The sequence below is a fragment of the Xiphophorus hellerii genome, chromosome 4 (assembly GCF_003331165.1).
Source record: "Xiphophorus hellerii strain 12219 chromosome 4, Xiphophorus_hellerii-4.1, whole genome shotgun sequence".
NCBI lineage: Eukaryota > Metazoa > Chordata > Actinopteri > Cyprinodontiformes > Poeciliidae > Xiphophorus > Xiphophorus hellerii.
The window spans coordinates 5,889,265-5,914,613 of NC_045675.1; the positions used below are offsets into that span (position 1 = coordinate 5,889,265).

General features: G+C 37.5%; 2 protein-coding genes across 29 annotated transcripts in view; one reads left to right on the forward strand and one right to left on the reverse strand.

Annotated features, from left to right (window-relative positions):
- The window catches only part of bbox1 (butyrobetaine (gamma), 2-oxoglutarate dioxygenase (gamma-butyrobetaine hydroxylase) 1), a 27,595-nt gene extending 23,758 nt beyond the window's left edge, over positions 1–3,837 (forward strand). The window contains exons 7-8 of the mRNA XM_032560109.1: positions 772–938; positions 2,394–3,837. Of these exons, the coding sequence (XP_032416000.1) occupies positions 772–938; positions 2,394–2,554 (328 nt within the window). The 3' untranslated portion in view covers positions 2,555–3,837. The remainder of the gene's footprint in view (positions 1–771; positions 939–2,393) is intronic.
- madd (MAP-kinase activating death domain) overlaps positions 3,639–25,349 on the reverse strand; it is a 50,876-nt gene continuing 29,165 nt past the window's right edge. For 5 of the 28 annotated variants that reach the window (XM_032560066.1, XM_032560081.1, XM_032560076.1 and 2 more), the window contains 21 exons: positions 25,197–25,305; positions 24,896–25,082; positions 23,934–24,084; positions 23,415–23,618; positions 22,103–22,153; positions 20,616–20,719; positions 20,353–20,436; positions 19,205–19,363; positions 18,760–18,880; positions 18,078–18,140; positions 17,058–17,178; positions 16,864–16,969; positions 16,649–16,759; positions 16,467–16,574; positions 16,219–16,383; positions 16,042–16,114; positions 14,879–14,985; positions 12,246–12,254; positions 11,628–11,697; positions 8,410–8,456; positions 3,639–6,236 (listed from right to left, as the gene is read on the reverse strand). In XM_032560066.1, the coding sequence (XP_032415957.1) occupies positions 6,123–6,236; positions 8,410–8,456; positions 11,628–11,697; positions 12,246–12,254; positions 14,879–14,985; positions 16,042–16,114; positions 16,219–16,383; positions 16,467–16,574; positions 16,649–16,759; positions 16,864–16,969; positions 17,058–17,178; positions 18,078–18,140; positions 18,760–18,880; positions 19,205–19,363; positions 20,353–20,436; positions 20,616–20,719; positions 22,103–22,153; positions 23,415–23,618; positions 23,934–24,084; positions 24,896–25,082; positions 25,197–25,305 (2,264 nt within the window). In that variant the 3' untranslated portion in view covers positions 3,639–6,122. The remainder of the gene's footprint in view (positions 6,237–8,409; positions 8,457–11,627; positions 11,698–12,245; positions 12,255–14,878; positions 14,986–16,041; positions 16,115–16,218; positions 16,384–16,466; positions 16,575–16,648; positions 16,760–16,863; positions 16,970–17,057; positions 17,179–18,077; positions 18,141–18,759; positions 18,881–19,204; positions 19,364–20,352; positions 20,437–20,615; positions 20,720–22,102; positions 22,154–23,414; positions 23,619–23,933; positions 24,085–24,895; positions 25,083–25,196; positions 25,306–25,349) is intronic. The other 23 variants (XM_032560092.1, XM_032560089.1, XM_032560073.1 and 20 more) reach the window with 11 other exon arrangements.

Below are 25,349 nucleotides of genomic sequence, written 5' to 3' on the forward strand. Positions count from 1 at the left end.
CCGATGAGACGTCAGGTGACTGTTTAACAATACACACACATCTGATTTGGTGGTACATCCTGTAACTGTAAGACTGTGTGTGTGCAGTTATTTCATTTGGAATGGAGACACTGCCATCTGCTGTTCAGAAATATTAAAAACTGAGATGTATTTTCTTTGTGACTCTAAAAAAGATGCCTTCAGGGGCCTTTGAATTTTGAACCACAACATACAGTAAGTCTTTGGCTGAAAAATTCATGAAAATTTAGGATGTCTTGATCCATTTGTTTAAATCCACGGGTTCACAGTGCTTATTCCAACATGTGAACATTGAGGTGATTATAAATTACTTTGACAGAAAACAAATCAGAATCAAAATTTGCTCAGTTGCTCAGCTTCCATGATTATTGAAATAACTGTCAATTAATCTAGAAATGGATGAATTGTTAACTAAAGTATAAAGACTCTGAAAATAGTCACTGTTATTGCATTTCAGGCAAAAAAAAGAGTTTATTTTACTTATAAAAGGAATTTAGTTATATGTTTGATTTTTATTTTGCATTTTTGATATTGTACAAAATCGACTCCAATTTAATCTTCAGAATAATCAATAGATTATTGAAATATTTGGTAGCTGCAGCTCTACATTTCCCTATGTACTGTTTTATATAGGTATAAAACAGGATGTTTAAAAACATTACAGTTTAAGTTAAATAATGTCCTGGAAGAAAATTGTTTCAGCTCTAAGCATCGAAACTCGTCAAAGTCTAAGTCTGTAATATCTCTAATCAGTGTTGACTCCGAGGGAAAAGTCACAAAAATAAACTACAACAACGCCACCAGAGACTCTGTGCTGGACCTCCCCTTACATCAGGTCCAGCCCTTCTATAGAGCCCTGAAGGCCTATGTGGACATCATGAACAGACCGGAAAACGTGGTCACCTACACCATGAAGCCAGGTCAGTCTGTCACTTTGAAAATGAAAAGTTTACATATACTTTATTTACCTGACCAACACAAAATAGATCATTGAAAGATTCAGTTTCAGAATCAGACTCTATTGATCCCAATAGAGAATTTATTTGTAGCCTACTGGGCTATACATTTATCTCAAACATTAATCTACTAACCAAATTCATTAATTCTGTGAAAACAAATATGCTGTATAAATACAACACAAGACAAGTACATATGAAAAAATACCAAAAGCTGTAGGCATCATCTATACTCAACAGCCTAATTGCAGAGAAAATAAAATACTTCGAGTAACAATTAGTTCTGGACTTGGGCATAATATAATACGGACCTGAAGGCAACAGTACCAATGTATTGTATGTGTTCATGCTGGCTGATCATTTTTCCAGCCACTTCTTTGTTCTATAGAGTTATATAATAGTCTAATGATCTGGGAGCAAACATTTACAATACTGTGTAGACTATTCCTGTATATTGTCTAACAAATAAAGGAAAAGGTTCAAAGACTTTTAGCAAATATTAAAATATTACAACCATTAAAAGTCTCCATAGTAAAGAGATCCTCTGTTGGTTCCTCTTGACAATCAGAACTTTAACTGACTATCAAACACAGTGCTGAGATACTTTGTAGATGATATCTACCTTCTCATTGTGAGTTTTGCTCATTTCTAGAAGCTCAGACTTTTAAAATAAAAACGCTGGATTGCTTTAGACAAATTATGATCCAGGTATTGTCTGAAGGCAGTTGCTTTCCACTGGGTCTTATTAGGGGACAGCAGAGGGACACCACACTTTTCAGATAGCTAAAAAAAATATGCACCTCCATTCATTTTCACCTTTATTTATCAAGAAATCTTAGGAAAATAAATGTAAGTTTGTGTTGTAATCAACAATCTGTAGAGATTTACAAAAAGCAAGGATAGTGTGTTTTCAGAGTGAAGGATGTTGCTCTGCAGGCTGCTTCAGCTTGTCGTAAACATGGTGAACAACATCTTTGTCATTGTTGAGGTCGCGGTGACATTAAAACATCACTGCCATCTCTGTCACAGCTGGCTAAATCAAGTTACCAATATCTAGCAAAAGTCATGACATGCATCTGTGCTGCATCTAGCAGCTGAGATTCAGGACATTAATGTGCAGCAGGATGGATCTGTTGGCTCCCACAGCATTATTTCAAGCAGTAAACGTCCAACCCATTGGTAACCTCTGTATGCACTGAAGGACTGCCCTCCTATAAAAAAAAAAATAATAAAAAAATTTCTCATTATTAGATGGATAAAACCGGATTTGTTTCTGCCGTGTCCTGAACTTTAAATAATGCCTGACCTTAAGCTTCTTGACGTTTAGCCTTTCTGGTTTGTGTTATACATTACCTGCACAATACCATCTCAGATCAACAGCAAACACTCTTATGTCTGATCCTGCGTGTTTTATTCCAGGTGACATTGTGACCTTTGACAACTGGCGTCTGCTGCACGGCAGGAAGAGCTACATCAGCAGGCCAGACAGGCTGCGACACTTGGAGGGTGCCTACTTGGACTGGGACGAGGTGATGTCTCGTCTCCGGATTGTCCGCAGAAATGTCCACGGAGACGCGTGAGCGTCGGACAAAAGGTCACATTTACATAGAAAGACTTAAAGCCTCTTCTAGGATCTGAAACTTCTATTAAAACTACACATTGGTCTTAAAAAGTGCTGACAGAATTAGATAGTAAGCTAAAAGCAAAGTCTATTTAATATTCAGATTGGAGCCTGAAACTTGTGCAACGCAACAATGCAACGATGAATACGCCTTGTTTGTAGATTTAAAAGGTGTCTTTGGAGGTTTTGTTTTTTTAATTAAACCTAACTATGTGGTATTTCACATAAAATATGCTCTAATTTATTTTTATTTTTAAATGTTATTCCCTGTTCTGATTAAAATATCTGGCATACATTTTTTTTATTATAAATATTTTTGTGTATTTTGTCTGATAAATATCCGTAAGAAAAATTTGGCAAAAAAGAAAAGATTAAATATAATTAGTGCTGTGTCTTTTTACATCTTTGAACAAAAATAACCAATTACAGACAAAAAGCAGGTGTTTAATGATTGAATTTTTTCCAAGGGGAAAAAAAATAACTACCCGAACCTACCAGGCCGTATGTAAAAATGTAATCGTTCTATTCTCAGCCTTCAATTGTTGAATTAAGAAATCACTTAAATCCAATTTGTCTGACAACATAAAGTACATGTTAAAATCAAAAAGCACAGCAGCATATGTTTTGACAGGATTTGCAGGAGTTCCCTTTTATTTTGAAAGAAATCATGATTCCTTGCATCACAAAGATATTTTGACAAATGTCCTGAGATGTGAAGTTAATTGCAACAAAGTTCACATTTTTCTGTCTTTGTAAACAAGCCGTCATGTTTCTCGTGCGTCCGTGACTATATTCACACAGGTACATTTTTTTTAAAGTGAAAAAATGAATATACCACATTTTTCTTGTAAGAGCTAATTTGAAAGAAATTGGTTTTAGTTTATTTATGGGCAGCTCTGGTCTCAAAGTGGTACCATTTGTACTTTTAAGGGTTTAGTATGAAGTTAAACAGCCATGTTTCAAACCATTTCCTGCAATACGTCTTACAAAAAAACAACACAAATTTAAGTGTGTTTTGTCAAAAAAAAATCAATTACAACAGCTTCATTTAGGACAACTTTATTATATTGCCAAAGCTGTACATAATCTATAAATACCTTTTTTTTTTACCTCCAAAAACTGGAATGCTTACACCTGGCATCTCCTTACTGTTTCCCTCTCTTTCTCAGCCAGTGAGAACAATAACAGAGATGAATTGTAATATTCCAGATTTTAAAAAAAAATACAAACAAAAAAAAACTTTGTAGCCAAAGCAGAATTCGCAGATCAGTTGTAGAGATGAAACATCATCTTCTCAATGACATCCTAAAATTTCTACCTTGCACAGTTAAGTTACTAAAAATACAAGCATGTCAGGATCAAAATAAAACCTCTTCCAGTGACATTACTGTAGCAATATATTGCTGATCAGGAAACTGTTCGCCACGTGACCACGCATGCACTCACTCATATACACACACACACTGTGGAATGGGCCTCTTTTTCACTGTCATGGAACACAAAGAGAACTTAAAGACAAAATCTCCTCACAGAGTCGGTCATGATTATACATGTTGGCTTGAACACGTCTGCAGGGTCGATCACATGACAAATATCTGATTACAAACGTCATTTTGAGACCAAATTTGGATTTCTGTCATTGTTCTGTCTTTACATCTGTAGTTTTGGATTCTGGATTTGACTTTGATTTCCATGATCCAAAACCCCCTCAGGTTTTCTGCCGGCTGCTCATCACAATTTAACATTTACATTCAGCAACTCACTTCCTGGTGAAAAAAAATGTACAGTAAATTTACCATTTCATGTCTAGCAAAAAATTTTTATCATTTGTACTTTTTAAATTGGGAGGTTTTCAAACTAATTAATATAAAGTAAAGCCTGGGCAGCTGAGTCAATTCAACCCTTCATAAATTCATACATTCGTTTCGTACCCAAGTTTTCTGCTGCTAAGAAAAGTAAGAAATCCCTCCATTTTCAGTCCATGAACAGATATTGGTTGAGAGAAGTCTAAGCAAAAATAAGATGGGGACATGCTTGGTATAAATTGTGAAAATCTTGTAGTTCCTGTTGGATTCAAAACTATTTCTACCAAGGAATGTGATGCATCTTTTCTTCTGTTTTGGTCCTAGTACAAGCATAATTGAGATGATGTTAAAGCAGGTGAAATGTGAAAACTGAAGCAAGAAACGACTAAAAATGGAAAATTGGGGAAGTAAAAACTGCTTATTAAACTTTAAATAAAAAATCAACTTTGTTTATGCTTACTTTATTAAACTGCTGCTGCACTTCTCAAATGCTGCTTTTCATAAGTGAATCCATAAATCTGTCCATCAAATCAAAACTTAAAAAGCTCATTTCTGCTCTAAAAAATTTTAACCTTCAAATAATGCAGATAGAGCTGGCTTTCCTAAGCTTTCCTCTCCAGTCAGCCCATGTTTCATACAGACCCATTTTTCTGCTTGCAGAGGATGTTCTGTCTATCAGTTGAAGTTGGAAGTTAATCTAACTTTAATGATAAACCACCATGAAATGTTCAGTTTTCTGTCTTGTGATTGACCGATAATTAACCATAGAGGACACTTTGAAAAGTCATATCACACTGTATATTCAGTAAACACACAATAGAAAAAAAAAACAAACAAACAAAAAAACATCTTACATTCTTCACCCTGTGGGAGCCAAGAGAACCCGACTCTGGCAATGGCTAACTACTTATTAAGTATTGCACATCAAGCAAATCAACATTTTGTAACTTTTTTCCAGAGAAATGTACAGTCTAAATGCATATATTAAATAAATACTATATATAGAAATATATATATAATATTTATTTTCATCCTTATAGTAACATGCAGTTAATACCAGAGGAGCACAGACGAGAAGTTTTACAGCAGAACTAGAACAGTTATTCAGCCTGGTGGGCAAGAGAACACATCTGAGAACACCGAAAGTATTTTAGGACCAAACACCATTAAGAAGAGTTTACATGCGGTGCTCTAGTGCAGGATGCAGTTGCTTTGTCACTGCACTCTAACAGGGTCTCCCGGATGCTTCACCAGTTTCAACTTGGACAAACTGGAACTTTACAGTAATCACACGTCACAGAATAACACAGAGCTGTATGGAGGCGGGCAGGAGGTGGTGAGCTGTGCTGCTGCACAGGACCTGCATGCAGCCTGTGGCTCAGACCTGGCGTCGCCAAGGCCTTCACACAGAGCTGATGAACTGCTTCTCCGACTCCAAGGAGCAAGCAAATGTGGAACTAGTTGGGTTTGGAACATCAGGACAACAACGGAGAATGTTTGGAGTTATTTACACGACATCAAGGACCAAACATGTCTACACAACTGGATCTATAAAGGATCAGAGGCTCATATTTATACAGGAGGAGGGAGGGGGAGCAGGGATTGTGTGCTTAGATTTAAATTTGGGGATTGTCTGGTTAAAGAGAGATGAAGTTCAAGTAGAGAGGCACACCGAGGATGAGGAAGGACGTTAAGAGGAGGGAGGGGAGCAGGAAGTGTTGACTAGCTGGGAAGGGGTCTTGGTGAGAGCAGCTTGGGTTTTCCTTCCGTTTCCTTCCCCTTCACAGCCGCCACGTAGGAGAAGAGGCAGAGGACAGAGTAACAGATCTGATGTGCCTGCAGAGGAGGAACAGAGGCGAATTATACAGGAAATAGAACCAGTAATAAGAACAAGTTAAACCCATTAAAGTAAACAGACATCAAACACTAAAACTGTAAATGCACCAGTCCTTAAAGGAGCAGTATTATGTATTTTCAGGTACTTAGTGCCATTTTGCAGCACAGCAATTAACTGTTAACTTTAGTTGTTATAAAAATACTAAATATATCCGATATGATTTAAAAGAATTTTTACTTAGTAGTTTATCTCCTTGACATTGGTCCTCTGTCTCTAAAAATCCTGCTCTTTCTGAAACTCCATGAGGAAGTCATCATCTCCATTAACCCTTTAACTTTTTTTTTTTACCAGTGTTGCATTGAGAAGTAGCTTGTATCGAGGTCAGCTGGTACACAGTTCCATCAGGTATTTGCTAATTGCTGCTGACTAGTCTGAAGGAGCTGAGTGGGGGAGTCGTGGGGTGGGAGTGCTCTGTGAGCCCGAAGCTTGTAAGCTTGGAGCAGGGGTGTCAAAGTCCAGTCCTCGAGGGCCGCTGTCCTGCAGTTTTTAGATGTGCCACAGGTACAAAACACTGGAATGAAATGGCTTAATTACCTCCTCCTTGTGTAGATCAGTTCTCCAGAGCCTTAATGACCTAATTATTCTATTCAGGTGTGGAGCAGCAGAGGCACATCTAAAAGTTGCAGGACAGCGGCCCTCGAGGACTGGAGTTTGACACCTGTGGCTTGGAGGCAGCAGCACTGAGGAGGAGCTGTGCCTTGAAGGCAGTGTTGGGTCCACCCAGGCGTTTTGCACAGATCAACTGTTGCCACGGGAGATTAAACGATTTCTCAAACATGCATGAAAGAATCAAAGCAACATCTGTAGGTTCCTAATGAAGAACTAGGACTATACCATGATGTAAAGGTAAAAAAAAAAAAAAAAGTCAACTGTACATAATACTGCACCATTAAGAGGCTCTGCAGATGCATGATACAGAATAATACAGCAACTTTCAGGAATATTAGATCTGCATTTTAAAAAAATTAAATTAGAAACTCCATAGGTCAAATATAATGTCATGTATCATGCAGAGCTATCTTGGCTGCTCATATTCAAAAGTATTTGAACCTTGAGCGATGCTTTACTGCAGGTTTGTGCAAAATTTAATACGGCACACAGTAAAAGCTTTTATGATCCTGTGGGGAAAGAGTTACTGATGTTGCTCAAACTGGAAAAAGTTACAAGGCCATCTTGGAGTTTAAATCCAGGATCAGGCAGGTCATGTAGGAACGCAGGAAATATAAGACCAAGAGTAAACTTCCCAAGAGTGGTCTAAAAGCAGAGATTACGCAAAGTGCTCTGCACTCATTAGGGAACAGAAGCAGACTTCTAAGAAATTAAAAGCCTCAATCCCTTCAGCTGTGCACCTTCATCAACTGCTAAAGATCTCGGGATGCAAAAATTAATTAATTAATTAGTTAATTACTTTAAAAAACACATCAAATTTCAGCTAAAATCGGAGTTGAGCACCAAGAGCTACATCAAAGAGTAGATCTAAATCCAATTGAATTTGTGTTGCAGGACATAAAAAATTTATGTTTAGGCAAGTATACAAACTTTGATTTTGATTTTTAATTGTGATAAATATAAAAAGAAAAAGAACAAAAAAAACTTTTCACCCCAATTTAATTAGAAAATGTTCTCAATATGTTTTATAATTTTAGAAAACCTTAAATGATATCGAATTGTGTTGGTGCGGCATGTTTAAAATGTGCAAACATTTAACAGGTATCAATATTTTTGCAAGGTACTGTATTAATATTATATATTTCATCAGTTTCTTTGGATGTTTCTTCATCTAAATTTAATAATTTCACCAACTATTTCTGGGGACTTTTGTTTGAAAACCTGGTAATACCTCAGGCTTTTACTCATATATATATATTTGGCCGTTTTTTTTTACCAAAAAAACTGCCAAATTGTACCTCTTTGTCCTAAACAATTGGATTTCTTTCTTACTATCATGTATGAGACATACATGACAAACTAATCACCATACCCACGGCAGCTGAGTCATCACCATATTTAGTCACAATACATCCTAAAATACTCTAGGCAGAGGGAGATTATGCTTCAAACAACGGCAAAAAGCTTTCTAGCTCTGATTAAAGACAGAACAAGAGGACTCACCATGGGGGTCTTGTACTTGTGGATCACCACTTCTTTAGTTTCAGGAACTATGTCGGTGCAAGAGACAAAACATAGAATTCAAAGGCAGCAGGAAATTGGATGAGTTCATGATTGAGAGCTTCAGGGAAGTTACAGGGTTGGAATTTCAATTATGTGTACAATGGGAAGTGGACCAAGAAGTTACACCGCAACAGACAGAAAGCTTGTGAATAAATTTACAGAATTCAAGCCAAGGATAAGAGAGCACTGTTTGGGAAAATTATGTTTTACTCTTCGCTACTTTTCAAAGAGAAGCAGCTGGTATCAAAATGACAAACAGGCTGCTGGTGACACATCCATGGCCCACTAAATGGACAAATAAAACACACAAGTTACTTATAACAGACTGTAGAAGTTATAAGATTTGAATGATTCAAAAAGAAATAAATAGAAAGACGACCTCCTTTTTCTAACGCTTTCCCCTGTGACCTGCTGCCACAGAAGAGCAGCTAGAAGAGGCTAAGACCCTGCCCAGAGGACAGACTGACTTTTCATTAGTAACTGTGAACCCAGAGCAGAGATGAAGAGGCTGAGATCTGGACAGATGTCGGGGGATTTTGGAAATGCTAAATCCCTTAAAATCAACCCCCGTAAAGCAGTCGTCCCACCTGAGATCCCAACTGGTTGAGATACTGAGGCGGACATTCAGCAAACGACGGCCACATGAGGAATAATGTCAGGATGGATGTTCAAAGCAAAAAAATAGCAAGTGATGAATGAAGGAGAGGAATACTTATTTATACAAAAATGGTGAAAAATAATCAGCGTAGTGATGGAATAAGGAAATAATCCGCATGAATCTAGTTTTTTTTGCTGGTTTTTTTTGAAGAAGAAAGGTGGCAACACTTTACCTGCTGGAGAATGAAGGTTTTCATAGTGGCAAAGATGAGGGCAACATTACAAAAGCAGCACAGAGGCACGACAGTAACTCAGCCAGACATCCAACTTCTACCTCCTGTGATTCTTCTGTGCTGCTCTGTCAGAACTGAATCATCTGTTTTAACTCCAGCTTGCATAAATAAACAGAGCTGTAACTAATCCAACTGTTGATCACGACTGTCTGGACATAGAGACCGTCATAGGTGCAAAACAATTCTCATTTTATCTCAGATTTATTATTCTGAAAAACGTAAAAAATAATAATAATAAATAAAATTAAGATTATAAATAGATTTATTGTCCCATGCTTTAAAAATGGTAATAAATTTGAATAAAATTAAATTATTTATTAAAATATGTGACTATTATTCCTGTGTGTATGGAGTTCACTGAAATTACAGACTCATTTATCTGCTGCTGATTTTTTATTGGTCTGACTGCACGAGTTGCTGTGGCAACGTCGGCTGCTTTTTTCTGCGGAGCTGCTAAGAAACAAAGAAATCTTCTGTGTGCTGGAGTTGTTTGCCTTCACTCATTTATGGTAATCAAATTGTGGCGGTAAAGCCTCAGATCAGAGTGTGCTTTCTAGCAGCTTGTGGTGGAGAATTCACAAGCGTCTGCAGAGGAACATCTCAGGCTGTATGAAAATGGATGATAGCAACTTCACTAAGCTGCTAGCATCTCTCCGTCTACCAACAGCCACAGGAAACATGCCTCATGATTCAGCCATCTGCTGAAATCAGAATGATTCATCTAATATTTTTTCTGTTTTAGACAAAGTAGGTCACCTTATAAATCAGCAACTATGCGCGTCAGTGTTATGTTTTGATCCATAAATATTAATGCACACCAAAGGTTGATCTGGTTTCCTATCAGCTGATCCTATAAAAAATAGAAAAGATAAATCTGGCACCTAATTATTGTTGAAGTCAAGGTGAAAGAAAGTTTAATCAGTGTTTTTTACAGCCCTTTGTAGTGTCATAATGCAGCTCAGAAGTGCTTTAAAAGTCTTTGATCTTCTGTGTAAGTTTTTGCTGTTCTGATTATAATTCACTAATTTACAGCAGCTTTGAGGTGTCAGTTTTCCTTCTTACATTGCAGTACACTCGTCAGCTTGACTTTAATGTAAAGTTTAATCCTGCTTCTCAGATTCTGAAGTAAAGATTCCCTTTACTTTAGAATCTGAATCTTTATTAGAGCTACCTTTTAAGCGCAAAGTAATTTAGTCCTCTTGATTATGGAACTGAATGCTCAGCAACATTTATCAGTGATACAATCAATCAACCAAGCAATTTTACCTGGATCAGTCCTGATTGTTGATTTATAGCTCATTTTATCAATTTGTGTTTTTGTTTTGTGTGTTGTAATTCATACTGAGAAATCGAGGTGTTATGCTTTGACAAAGTTGCAGGTACCAAAGACACCTACATTTAAACTTGGGGAACTAAAACACTCTTCAGTTATCCAGTAAAAAATTCTTTACAGAAAAGGGAATTATTTAAAACAGATTTAAACAGTTGGGTATAGCCATTAATAACTGTTAGGAAGCTTACCGCATAACTTTAATAAAATCTACATGTAAAAGCAGTGAAATTGCAAGAAAGAGATGAATAAGAACTAAATACACCAATTAATTTGTTTTTAGTAATTAAGTTAATTTATTTAAGTAAGATTTGCACAGGTAGTTTTAGTCTTAAATCTAAAGGTCTCTGAAATAAAATCGGCAGATCAGAAAAGTCGGTATAGGCCAGTTATAGTCCAATCAGTGCAACTCCAGATTGTGCAAGTAAAATAATGAGATTTCCTGCTGCTTCCATTCAGGGTTGCGTTTTGCCTAATTATAGTAATTTTAAAGATAATATGACACATTTAGGGAATTGAAAAATATGGAAACAGAGCATCTGTGATGTCATAAGTGAATGTTGTTGCTTTAACGAACATCTTATGTCTGAAAAAGGGTTTTGCCACCTGGTTATAAAGAAATGTTAAGGTTTTTAAAGACACCTGCCTTGATTGTAAATAAAAAACATTCAGTGGAAGACAGCAGAAGAAACATCTTCAGACACTACTCCTTCTTATCAACTACATCAAGTGCTACTCTGACACTGTTCTGTGTCAGATCCTCTATAAAATTCAACTCCCTCTTCCCCACCTGCAAATATCAAAAACCTCAGTCTTCCTAAAACAGAATGATGATTCAATTTAGCAAGCCGATCTAAGCTCTCGTCAGTGAATTTGCCATGAAGCTGAGTTACTGCCGTGCCGAGTACAGGCCTAGAATCAATAGATGGTGTAATTACCAAATTCCTCCAGGACAAAGACTCCCTTCACTGTATTGCACTTTTTAATGTGACTCAGCTCTATGAAAACCTAAAAACAAACAAAAACAAACAAAAACAAGACAGAACATTATTAACTCAACAACACCGGATGAAGAGTAAACACTTCATATTTAGAAATTAAAAGAAATTAACCGTGTTAAACTCGTTTCATTCAGTATGAAAGGTAAAATAAAAACAACTACACATGAAATGCAAGCGCTTAACAGCTACCAAAAGAAAAGAAACACACTATGAGAAGTTTCCATGGTCAAACGCATACATGGGCAATGAGAAGAAATGCATTTAATCTGCTCAACAGTAAGTCAGAGTAACTCGTTTAGTCAATGAAGTGCATCAGACGTATAAAACGTGTACTTATTCATATACAAGAAGAATTTATAATGGCAATATGGCCCATATGATGCATACATGGAAGTTCTATACAAAATGGAGACAAGGACACAAAATTAGACTTGCCATACACTACGACAGTAAAAAAAAAAAAAAAAATAGAAAGCAAGAAAAACAGGTAGAGGAAACAAAAGGAACCCAATAAGATGTAACTGCTAATAAGCAAACACAGCAGAGGTTGTGTACCTTCCGCTCCTTGCAGGGGGAGAGAGCATGGGAGAGAAATGGTTTGGATTATTATCGGACAGAAGAGCACAAACACTCGACGACACTCCGAGAGGGCGCTATCTATCTGCAGGAGCCTCGTAAAGATTCAAATCAAGAATCTGAGAGCCAATGATTTAAATAAAAAAACACCACAAGAAGAGTCAAACACAAGAGCTAGCAAATAGGAATAAGAGAAAAAGGAATAAAGTTTGACTAGAGTGTTAAGAAATTGATTCACCTTTGTTTTCCTGGATTTTAAAACATCTCAGTCCCCCAGAGCCCTCCATGCCTCCTCCTCCAGCAACAACGGCTGGCACCAACATAACTCACTCACAACAGCAGAACAGGTAACATGAGGGCAGACCGCTAATCCCACTAGCATGAAGGATGTTGCCTCTGACACCTTATCACCTCAGAACAAGTCATCTTAGCTCAACTCTGAGCAGTGGGGGAAAAACAAAAAAACAAACAAAACAAAAGAAACACTTGACAAAACACACAAGAAAAACGGAGTCCAAATGTAAGCTTTAATATACACCAATCTTCCATCAGATATTTCTTTTCAAGAAAAATGTGTTTGTCTTGAAATTGTTACTGTCTACAGTAGCATATAAATTTAATCTTTGGAAAGGAAAAAATCAGGCCCAGAGCCTGAAAAAAAATTAAAAGAGGAGATAGAAACTTTAATAGTGTTTACACAGGTCTTGTAAATGTACTTTGTAGATGTCACTTTTAAAATTTAAAAACCACAAACATCATGGTATTGCATTGGAATTTTATGTGATTGAGGGTATGGAAGTGCATACTTGTAGAGTGGAAAGTAAAGGATACCAGTTTCTCACAAATAAATATCTGAAAATTGTGGCGAGTATTTCTTTGTAATCCCTGTGTAGAACCACCTTTTGAGGAAATTACTTTTAGGTTATGTCTTCACCAGCTTTGCACATCTGGATACTTAAATCTTCCCAGTCTTCAATCCCAGCAGCTCAGACACATTGCATGAAGAAACCATTTAGGTGGCTTCTGAAGGCAACTGGTTGCACTGGATTTTATTTAAAAGCAACAAAACAAAAGGGACAAAAGGGAATTATTGTCCTACGCAATTGTTGTCCTACGCACCAACAATTGTCAGATTTTTATCTGTGAAAACATTTTTTATGTTTTTCAGGTCACAAAGACACATTACTGTGTGTTTGTCTATCACAAAAAATCCCAGTAAAATACAGTGAAGTTTCTGGTTGTAGCATGTCAAAATATGAAAAAGTTGAGAAGTGTTGTAAGCTCTTGAAAGGCCCTGTGTGTGTAGGGGGAGCCTTGTTAAACGTCCATATCAACATGTTCTTGTTTGGTTCCACTTTGATTTATAAGCCACAGAATGATCTTTCAGTTTAGTTCAACCTTGGAGTCAAGTACACTGTTGCCCCATTCATGAAAACAAACTACCCTCCACACAGATTTCTCGGCAGAAATTAATGCTGTCAGACACAAATGGGAAAAAAAGGGTTTAAATTTTGGGCTTTGAGGGCTTTAAATAAAAAACTCAAAAAATGTCTTTGGGGCAGAAAATCTAAAAGAAAAAAATACTGCACATCTTAATGTTTGCAGATAAGTTTTCTTCAGTAATTTGCTTGAGCAAAATATTATTCAACAAATGTAAATGTTCTGTTTCATCATCTTCTTTACACCTAGTTATGGAGGGATCAGTAGAACTGGCCTGCTATGATCACTCTGCCATTGGGAAGAGTTTGCCTTCAGCATTTTGTGACAGTAAAAAGTTTCTTTCATTTCATTCTAATAAGATACAGGACAGAAAGATAATCAAGAGTTCCAAAGTGGGAGAAAAAAAAATGCAGTTAGACAAAATGTGCATCAAGTTGATAACTGAGTTTTTAGTTGTTTTCTTTGAGATGATGATGTAAAAAATGTCTGTTGACCTTATTTGGATCCTAAGCTTTCAGGTCTTTGCATCAAATGAGCTTGGTTTGCACTTTAATCAGCTAAGCAAATACACAAGCCAAGACTGCCGCTTCCCGCACAGATGTGAAGACGACACGACAATGTTCAAGGGTCCAAACTTAAAATGAAAAGTTGCTATTATAATATAGCCAATTATTAATGAAAAGTCTTTGCTTAAGGTCATCTGTCTAATCACTGTTGCACAACACACACACAGATTAACACATCGTTTCCTCCCACACAGTAAATGAACATGAGGTCCGAGCACCACAGATGTCGACGGAAACTTGTGAGGCAGGATGTGTTAACATTTTTTAGAGAACGTCAAGCATGCATAAACACAAAAAAGAGCTAATCCAAAAAAGCAAAAGCACAAACAGAAATTCTTCCTCTAGAGGAAAACGCACGTCAGGACCAGCCAATCAAATGCGTTGAAATTCGTAGTACACGTCACGTTTCTTATCAAAGTTTTTAATGACAATAGAGGAAGACGTCACAGGATGAAAAGAAATGCTACAAAGGCAAACGGGAAAGACAAGGAGAGATGGGAACAGAAAAACGTGATGAAGTCTGAGCCATCATGAGTAATTGTTTTTATTCTCATGCCCTTATGTGAGATGAGAGGCAGTTTCTCTGCTGTGGTAATGGCCTCCTACCTGGCTGTGCATGAACTTCAGATTGATTCCTTCCAGCGTAACCTGAAGCAGTCCACCTTCACCGGTTTTCATGTCCTGGACGGGGAATTCACCGCCAAGCTCCGGGCCTGAGGATAAGGATGGAGAGAGGTTTTCTAACCACAAGGATCAGACGGGGTTTTTTTTCTAATGTAAAATTTCACACATTTTACCAAAAAAAAATGCAGAGTTCAGTCCTCATCAGATAACTTTTAAAGGTGACCTAGTATGTTTCCTTCAACAGGAGAGGATAGGTCTATTGGCTATACAGAACATGTTCACTAACTTTCGTGCACAAAATCATTCTGAGATGATAAGATTTTAGTTTACTCAGTTCTGCCTATTTTGAGCTCCTTTCAGAATGAGCTACTTTAGAACCTCTTATCAATTTGGATTTGGCGTGGCACGCCAAATCAACATTAGATTCTAACTAAACTCAACATTAGATTCACATGTAAAAACAACTGCACATAAATGTGCAATTAAACAAGTGTACATCCCCCTGCAGAACCACTAAGAATGCAAGTGGTTTCCGAATGGAATGAAAACAACATACAATGGTAAAACCAGCTGACCAAATGTGCTGGAGCTCCGCTTGGGTTGCTAGGTAAGAGCACAGTGCCTGTAAAATGTGACTTAACAACTGGGAGGTTTTCAAACACTTCGTTTTTCGGACACCGAAAGACATCATCTTAATGTCAGAAAACAGCTGTATCTCTATGGACTTTTTAAACCCTTGGGCTATTTTTAGAAGCAGCTGAGACCCAAATAGAAGAACAACAACATGCAAAACGTGAATTTTGCAAAATATGTCTCCTTTAAAGTGCAACTACAAACATGCATTAACTGCAAGGATGGAGAGATTAAGAAAATATTTTTTCATTCATTTTCATTCCTACACTTCTGATGAATTTGAAAAATACCTAAATTGATGTTTTTTTTAAGCCTGCAGTAGTGTTTTTTTTTAATTCTAATCATTAAAATTAATTAATGATTAGAATGACTTAATTAGAATCGTAAAATTCTAATTCAGAATTTTATGAATAAAATTATCAGTTATTTTAACAATTTAAAGGATATAAATTAAATGTCAAATTAAGAGTTGGCAACATAGACTGAGCCCCCGTCATCTCAAAGGTATCAACCTGGTTTAATGCTTTGCTGTCTTGCTGCGGCTCTCTCCATGCTGTCTTTGACACAGTAGTAGAGCTCGCGACACTGAAACAAACAGAGAAAAGTTGCTTTAATTTTTAAGCGGCTTTAGGATTTTGCTTTTGCAAACTCCTAAAGTTTGCAAAAGCATATGATGCACAGTTGCAAACCTTTTTGGTATAGAACTTGTTGAGCTGCGTCTCTTGGCCGTTACGTCTCCACAGACACAACACCTTGGTCTTGGGGCAGTACGTCATATTGATGAGCTTCTCGTACCACCAGCGCTCATAAACCGTACCGATGTTGCTGCGCAGGACTATACAGTCATCACAAACCTTTAAACATTGGTAAACGTTTGTTAGTGCAAAAACAAGAACAGAACATGAGATATGCAGCACTGATGAAAGCCTTTTCCTACCTCCATAAAGAAGATGTCTCCTGTTGTATCAGTGCCAGCATGAACAACAAATGTTTGTTTCTTGATGTGACGACTTCCACTGGGCCTGATGGACAGCTCACGACCATTCTACATAGGATTGGTAAAAATCAATTACAAAAAACTAAGAAAGGTCAAATGAAAAAAGCGGAAGATATATTCACCATATGGGCCAGTTTGTCCAGTATCTCGTTGATCTCTTGGCTGTATGTGAGTCCGATGTGAGATTTGCCCATCAAACGTCTCACTTTCTTCCTGATGTCATTTTTGTTCACCTAAATCAACAGAAAACATTTACATGGATGCTGGTCCACTCATCTCAAGGAGAGAGAAAAAAATTAAACTACAGCTGCTTAAACAGAGCAACAGGCTGTCATACTTTCATCATTAGCATGTAAGCAATCATGTTGTGCAGAAGGGTGGCCAAGAGTCTGTCCTCATCGTCCTCCAGACGCTTGCGATCATGCTCTCCAAGTGACAAGTATCTGAGTTATCACAAAAAACAGAGGGATTAAAACTGTTTTAAAACTCACATTTGGATGGTGAAAAAATAATAATAATAAAAAAGAAAACCTTTCAATCATTTCCTGAGGTCCCTGGTCCATCCCCATTCCTTCGCGCTCCAACATCACAGCATCTAAGAAGGCGTCCTCCCAGAACTGCACTTGATCCCAAAGGGTGGAGCGCTCCTTACCTGAAAACAGTTTGTTTCTCAAGTGAGCAAATCTTCTTGGTGGTAACTTGGTTCAACTCAAATCGTATGCCAATTTCAATATAAAATTTCTAAAGATATGTATTTTTCTTTTAGAATTGTAATTTGGGGCATGCCGTGGTGGCGTAGGGGATAGCACGACCCATGTTTGGAGGCCTAGAGTCCTCGACGCGGCTGTCGCGGGTTCGACTCCCGGACCCGACGACATTTGCCGCATGTCTTCCCCCCTCTCCGTCCCCCTTTCCTGTCAGCCTATTTTCATATTAGGGACACTAGAGCCCACAAAATACCCCCTGGAGGGGTGAAAAAAAATAAAAAGAATTGTAATTTGAGGAACACAAAACACCCAGACTGAAATTCACATTCATCTGGACCTACCCTCAATCACTGACTTAGGCCTTTTTAGAACAAAGTTTAAGGTCTTTTTAATCAGGAAGACTTTTAATAATTATATAGATATAAATGGGACATTTTATTCCAGATTTCTAGTTTTTGTTTCTTTGTTTATTATTGATTTTTGTGAAGCATTTTAGCTCTCTGACTTTTGTAAAGCAGTATATAAATCAATAAATTTATATTATTGATATAAATTTATTGTGTGTAGCCTTTTATTTGGCTACACACAAATAAAAGAATTTGTGTGTAGCCAATGTATACAGAAAGATGATAGGTGTGACAGACTTTTTTTTCTGTTTTGATATTTTAAAAAAACATATTTTCCCACCCTTATTTGCACAGATCTACACCTCACTAGAGAACAGGTAAAACTCTCATCAGATAAAAAGACTGAACAGAGCTAGATGAGCTAAGCAAAGAAACACACTCCACCAGCACAACACACAAATAACAAAAAAGGGGCAAAGGCAAGAGATCAGCCCTACTTAGAGAAAAGGTTTCCATGGCCGCATCCTCTAGCTGATCCCAAACGGAGCTCTTATCCCGCCCTGGAGAAATTTCCCATGAGCAGCAGAAGAGAAAAAAGCAGCGAGAGCAGCACCGGGGTTAGGCAAAGAGGTGTGAGTGGGTTTAATGGCAAAAAAACGAGAGCTGAGCGAGCCGAGATGCACACCACAGAAACATGACAAGGATTAATACAGAGCGTGATTTTTAACACACCGCTTAAAAGCTTCAAGTTTGCATCAGACATTTTCACAGACAAGGACAGATAATGGACCTGGAGTTTGTGTTGACAGTACTACATTAATCCTTCAAGTATTTTGCGTTTTAAACACAATCCAGGACTCAGGAAATGATGCTGTAATATTCTACCATTACAGATTTTAACTGTTGTAGAGCTGAACAATGATTACTAAAATATTCAAGACATCTTGTTCACTTACAGACATCTAAATAAAATGTGTATAGCTGTGGTAATTTAGAATAACCTTAAAATAATGCATGTAAAAAAATATATACCAGTCAAAATACACAATGTCAGCAAAGCAGAACAATTTAAACTCAAAGGAAACAGAGCTGTTTCAGTAGACATGAAACTTCAAAAGCATAAAGTCATCTGTAGAGCAAGTTTACAGAGAAAACGGAAATCAAGAGAGCAGCACCTACCCAGCAAACCTTCAAACAGATAAATCCTCATACTGATGTCCTCCATCGGTTGAACAGGAGGTCCTTTGATCATTGCAGGTAAATGATCTTTTGCACCTGGTTTAAGAGTGTGAGTTTTTCCCTATGGAAGAAGAAAAGGACCAGGTTTGTCAAACTGCAAGCACAATTATCACAGTTTGCTTTGCTAAAATTATCACTCAAAAATTTTTTATTTTATATATGTTTTTGGCAGTCGGTGAATTGTTTAGTACTTGCAGAGTTTATTTTTAGTAAAAGTAAAACAAAATTTAAGTCCAATGTCAGCTTGCACTTACAAGAGAAAATGTATGCAGATATATATTTAATTGTTTTTGGACAATTCTACATGGCAGTAACAAGGTTTAAGGACTCTCAGAGAGGATTTTAAGCAATCAGTATTTTTTGGGAAGTTGTTTTTTTTACTTACGAAGACTGAGCTTGTGGCTGGATTGGTTTCAATCTCGCTGTCAGACAGAGTTCCTCTGGACTGATTCAAATGAGGAGCAGCTCTCCCTCCAAGACCATCTCCTGCTGTGCTGCTCAGGTCACTGTCGGCTCCAAGAGTCTCGCCAGAGCTATTGCTAATCTAAAATGTTAAAATTCAGAGTATGAATAAAGGTTTTGCACGTAGACTTTTGAATTTTTACATTCATTGTTCACTTAATGCAATAAAGGTAAATAGAACACAGTATTTTCCAATTTAGTCCAGCTTTTTATTAATGAAACTGTAGCTCTGTGTCTTTGGGAGTTTTGCATATTTTCTAATTACATGAGCCATCTGAAAATTCAAACTTATTTTCCTTACCTGCATTAAGGAATTAATTCAACATACAATGGATCATTCTTATACCACAAAAGCATCATGTCTCATTTTTGAGGGTTACAGAAAACGAACACCTAAATTTATTTTATATGCTAAATTTAAAATAAATTCAATATTTTGGATGCAATCTACACACAGTAAAAATTGCATCTAGGAACTACAGTATATTAAAGAAGAGGATTTAATAATTATTACACAGCTCATTCACAGGCATGTGTCAGTTATCAGTATTAAGGTTCATCGAAATGTAGCAGTTAACATGTTCCATACCATACAGTTTAATTGAGAGGCCAGCAGAAGGGCCAAAAAGTCCTGAGTTTATTCTGGGTTGATGGGAGTACAGAGCAGTGCTACCCCTCCCCCACTTGTTGCTCAGCACTGTGTCAGCTGGCTAAAATACAGCAATTAAGGCTGGTTAACAATATTTCCGGTCACAAAAAATAAAAATAAAAAATTCTAAAAAAAACAATTTAATATACAGAAAGTATTTTTTTCTAGGTTTTTTTTTGCTCAAGCCTATATCAAAATACACAATTCAGACAGCATTGTTATTGTGGTAATAATCAATACAATACATTATTGAAACAACTGATGGGAAAATATGATTATTTTAAATAAAACCAAGTGGCTCATTTCATGTATTTATGTTTTGGATGAATGATGAGTGCATTCCTGATGTCCAGATGGATTAATAAAAAAATAAATAATAAAAAAGAATAAAATGCAAGTCATCCGAATTGGCCGTGCCCTACCACTGTGCTGGCCTCCGAGTCCTGGCTGGTGCTCCTTGTGAGGATCGGCGGCTCTGAACTGGTTACAGACTCCGTGTCACTCTTCTATACAAGGAATGAAGAAAAATTAGATCAGCCGTTGCAAAATGTGAACTATCCCTCTAAATAAGGTGCATTCTGGTTATAATTATAATCTCAAATTAAAACAGTCCAATGTACTATAACATTACATCCAAGATTTTATCACTAATATGTTTTCACACGGCAGTAATTAGAGGACAAACCTGAGAACCAGATGCGACACTGAGTCCACTATCAGCACTGATCTGTGATTTCTTCTCCTCTGCGTCAGACACCTGCGGGCGCTGCTGCTTTGCCCCTTCAGCCCCTGCAAATTAGATCTAATTATCAGCCTGTTTTCACATGTGGCTTCATGATGTTCTTACCTTACAAAAAGCCGCCTTACTCAAAGCCAGCACAGCATAGTAGCCCTGACACTACATCCATTTGAGGGGTCAAAGACTGCTTAGACATCTCACTATGTGTGTACACTGTACACCCGATTACAACAGCTTTATGAAGTTTGAGAAAAACTTTTCCTTTCCAATATATAAGCTGCTACTAGCTTTAAAGTGTAGGGAGGCATTTTTCTTTACTAATTATACAGAATAGGAAAGCTTATTTCATAAAAAAAAATTCAAAACTTCCTGTGCAAGTTACTCTGGTTCAGAGTAAGATCATCTTAACAGGACAGAGAGAGAAGACAGAGGCAAGCACAGAAAGCAGAAAACATTGCAATTCAGAAAACATTACAAATGAAAACAAAAGTGCAAGAGCGAGACATTATTTTTCAATCAGTGTTGCAAATGTGTCCCAATTTACACCAAAACCCCACAAACAGACACAGGCAGTTAGGCATGCAGACAAACTCATGGTCGGTAAAGGAGACATTTTCTGTTTCAAGTGTGACTGTTATTTATCATCTTTGAAGGTGGACATGTGGCGACACGTACATCCATACAGGTCCGTGTAGTTCTCACTTTTTTGTGACATTTAACTTTGGCAAAGCGATTCATAATGCACCAGAAAACTGTGGGAAGTTGGCTGTAATGTTACAGCAAGTCACTTGAAACTGGAAAAAAGTACAGTTAAAAAGAGCAGGACAGGGCAGCAGGTATTCATTTCTGCTTATCTAGATGCATGATTGCAAGAGAGGAAAAAGAAGAACATGATAAAACAAGAATACACTTTGCTTCAGCTTAAGCCAATAAATGTTACGGTAAGCTTCTGTAATTTTTATGTCAGGTACTTCAACAATTCTAAAGATTGTAACTTTTTCCCTTCATTATATTCTGTTTTTAGCCTTATATAATAAAAACACAAGTTGTGCATAATTCTCAGATAGAAGGATGAGGTATGTTTTTCACCTTTTCTTTTGCTTTTACAAATATTAACAGTGTGACATGCATCTTTACTCTTTTAGAATAAAAAAATGATGATCTAAGCCTAAATTAATCCTATCCAACTTCAACTTTTAATGCATACTCAAATATTTAAAACACAGTGACACTATAACCCCTAATTTGGGGAGGGGTTGTCCATTCGGATCTCGATTATTGCTGGTTATTGTTTCACGCATAAAAAAATACAAGAGTGAGAGAAGAGGTAAAAAAAAAAAAGTGCAAAGATAAGGGGATTGAAAAAAATTCACTTTAACACCCCAGTTTTTAAGTTAGTTTTTTTTTTTTTTGGTGTGTGAAAAGTCTCTTACTCTGTTGTTTTTCCATAGCTTTTTGCTTATCCTGGTGCTTGCTCCACAATTCTACCCAAGATGCATTGCAAGCAAGGAGAGAAAGACAGAGAGAGAGTCAGAGAGCTGGTTGAAAAGGCATGTATGGTGGGTGAGCATTAAAACCAAACTCAAAACAAAAGAAGCATTAAAATGTTTTACTTTCTAAAAAAAGGTGTTTTGTAATGTTGGCATGTAGTGTTGATTCATTTAGGACAAAATTATATTTAAAAAAAATGTTACAGGGCTATATTGGATTTGTTATGCAACATCTACTTAGGTAACATTACAAAACACCCCAAGCTCTCCACACAGAGTCCTGGAGAGCCACACAGTGCTGTTACAGAGCTTTGGCTCTGACCGTCTACGTTCATCCATCGCATGTGTCTGGCTTTCCAGAGCAAAGGTGAAAATGAGGAGGCTGATTGGGAAAAAGAGCGTGGGATGATGTTGATAGCCAGTGAGTGGAATGGAGTAGTTGCAGAAGCTGAGATGCAAGTCTCACAGCATTCTGTAGAATTGAAGGTGCAACTTTTAACAGGTAGAAAAAGGGGCGAGGGTAGGAGAGGTGTGGGTGGACGAACTGAGAGGAGTCCCCTGTAGACAGACCCAGAATTTTATTTGAAAAATCAAGGACTATATGCCCAAAAAACAAGTCTGTTGTAGGAATTTTCTATATACTGGGACTGTTTACTGGGGAGTTTTGTTTCCACCCTCCATGCTGATAGCAAAAGGAGCTGTTTTTTTTGTTCATTTTCTACAGCACACCTTGAAGAAACCTGCAGTAAAGGCTCAGACGAACACCGATTTGACCATCGATGTATATAACTCTACTTTTCCCTTGTCCCCTACTGCAGATTTTCACACTGCAAGAACAAAACAACTACATGCATTCAAGGTGCTAATAGGCCAACAACAGAACCCCGAATGGGAGGAAAACAGCTTCACAGATGTTTAAGGAAAAGGCCACAAACACACACAGTCCAGGCTGGAAACAGGATGCATATTCCAGACACTTCAAAACTAATTTATTATACATCTTTAATTTAATTCAAACCATTTTAATATAAAATTTCAGCTGGTTAGCCATTCTACGTGATTATCAACAGTAAATTCAGTTAAAGTGTGTGGAATATAATAACACCTGTTGGTTGTTGTCTGGGGGATCTTTCACTGAGACGGCTGGAAGTAGGGTGGGGGAAGTTTAAGGTTGATGAGCTTGTACGGTGGGGGGCAGGGAAAGGAGAGGGGGGGTTACAGTGCACATGCAACCAGGCTTGAGTGGTGTACACACCAATCGAGGCAATAAAGTTCTCCTCGTTCAGACTTCGGGTATCAAAATGGCGGGCTCCTTTGCCCGTGGTGTGGTGAGGCAGGTGCAGCTGGGGGATATTCAGGAGGCCCTGAGGTCTGGCTGTCTCCATACGACCAGAAGGACTCTCTTTACTCCCCGGGCTGCCAGCACTGTCTGTGGGACTTCGCTTGCGCTTTTCCGGGTCTACCAAGTTACCAAAATTAAGGGGCCAAAGACAAAGTTCATCAAACACAGGAGAAGGAAGTATGTTAAAAGTTTAAAATGGGAAGAAGAAAAAGATTATTTGACAAAAAAAAAGCAAAGAACAGCTTTAGTTAATGCCTTAGACAGATTGACATGCATCAATATATGCAGAGCAAACGCACTGACAAGTAAACACTACAAGCACCCTGATGTTAGCCTGGACACAGGATCTTATACACTTCTAAGAGTACTTCATATGAATCTCACAATTAGGTATAAACTTTATAAAGGCAGTTGTTAAGTTTTAGGGCATACCTTTGGTTTGATAATGTGTGCGTGCTATTTCCAGCAGGCTGAAGACACTAGCCATTCCTCCAAGACCAGCATTGGTATAAGAATGCTCCAGACTGGAAACCGTGCACTTCAGGATGTCCAGCATGCCTTTGTAAACTTTTCTGTTCACCTCCTGGAAACAAATAAACTGGTTATTGAAGGTTTGACATCACAAGCAACTCATAAATAATTAGAAAAACTACTCTGATGCAAGTTGTGTGAATATAACTTGAGAGTTAATAAATTTCTTCAGACCCATACAACAGCAAACAAATACACTAAAAACTATTGCTAAATAGAAATGTAATATTCTTATCAAACATAAAAGAAACTTGAATATTCTTTGTATTGTTGAGGGGACTGGGTCTGATTAAAACAAAAGAATTGTATTTGTCACTTTGGGATCAAAGAACACATTGCATCTGGATGAAAATGGTACTAGGATTTTACAATCTCCAGATCATTACAAAGACAGAACACAGCCCTCAAAAATACACTACTGCATGCCCTCCAGAAACAAACTTCAGATTTGATTTGCTGCAAATTAAGTCTCTGGCAAAAGTATTCATACCCCTTGGTCTTTCCATAAGATAAGATGCATGTTATTTGGATTTCATATGATAACCCATCAATGATTAATTGGGAAAAAGTTTGAAAAATAATTTTCTACAATTGTCATTAAACTTCTTCCTCTGAAAACACTAAATAAAATTTGACATTTAGTTCCTATCTTCACCTTCCCTTTTTACCCATTTCTAGTTTAATTACTTTCAACTGAAACTACTAAACCTTTTTCAAAAATATTCAGAGCTCTGAACAACTTGCAGTGCAATGTTCAATCTTTTACTAGAAAATGGAATCACTAACCTACCAAAACAATAATAAATGTGAAAAAGTTCACGACTCATGAATAGTTTCTATTTTGCAGAAAACAAGCATCTCACCACATCACGTATGATCTCCTGTCTGGCGTCTTCCTCCGACTGGACGGCTCTGTTCAGCTTACTCAGCACAAAGACGCGGAGCTGCTCGTTCTCCAGCAGTCGGCGAACCTTTTTCATGTTAAGCCAGCCGACGCCCTGTCCTTCCAGAACACTTTGCACCACTTCCTTTAAAAACTGCTGGTTCTCACTGGGTCAAAACACGTCTTTAGGTTATTTTGCAGCTTTTGAAGTGAACTACAGTCATCCCTATTTTGTCTAACATCTCTGATTGCTGATGAGGTGTGACAAAAGCTTCAAGTACCTTGTGTTGTTGATCCGACCCTGGGGTGAGGGAGATTCTCTCTTCACAGTCGGGCTGTGTTTGATCACTGAAGACTTTTGGTCCACAAGTGCTCGGGGTGCACGCGCCCCTGCAAAAAATTATCAAATAACACCCTCACAATCAGAAGTGCTC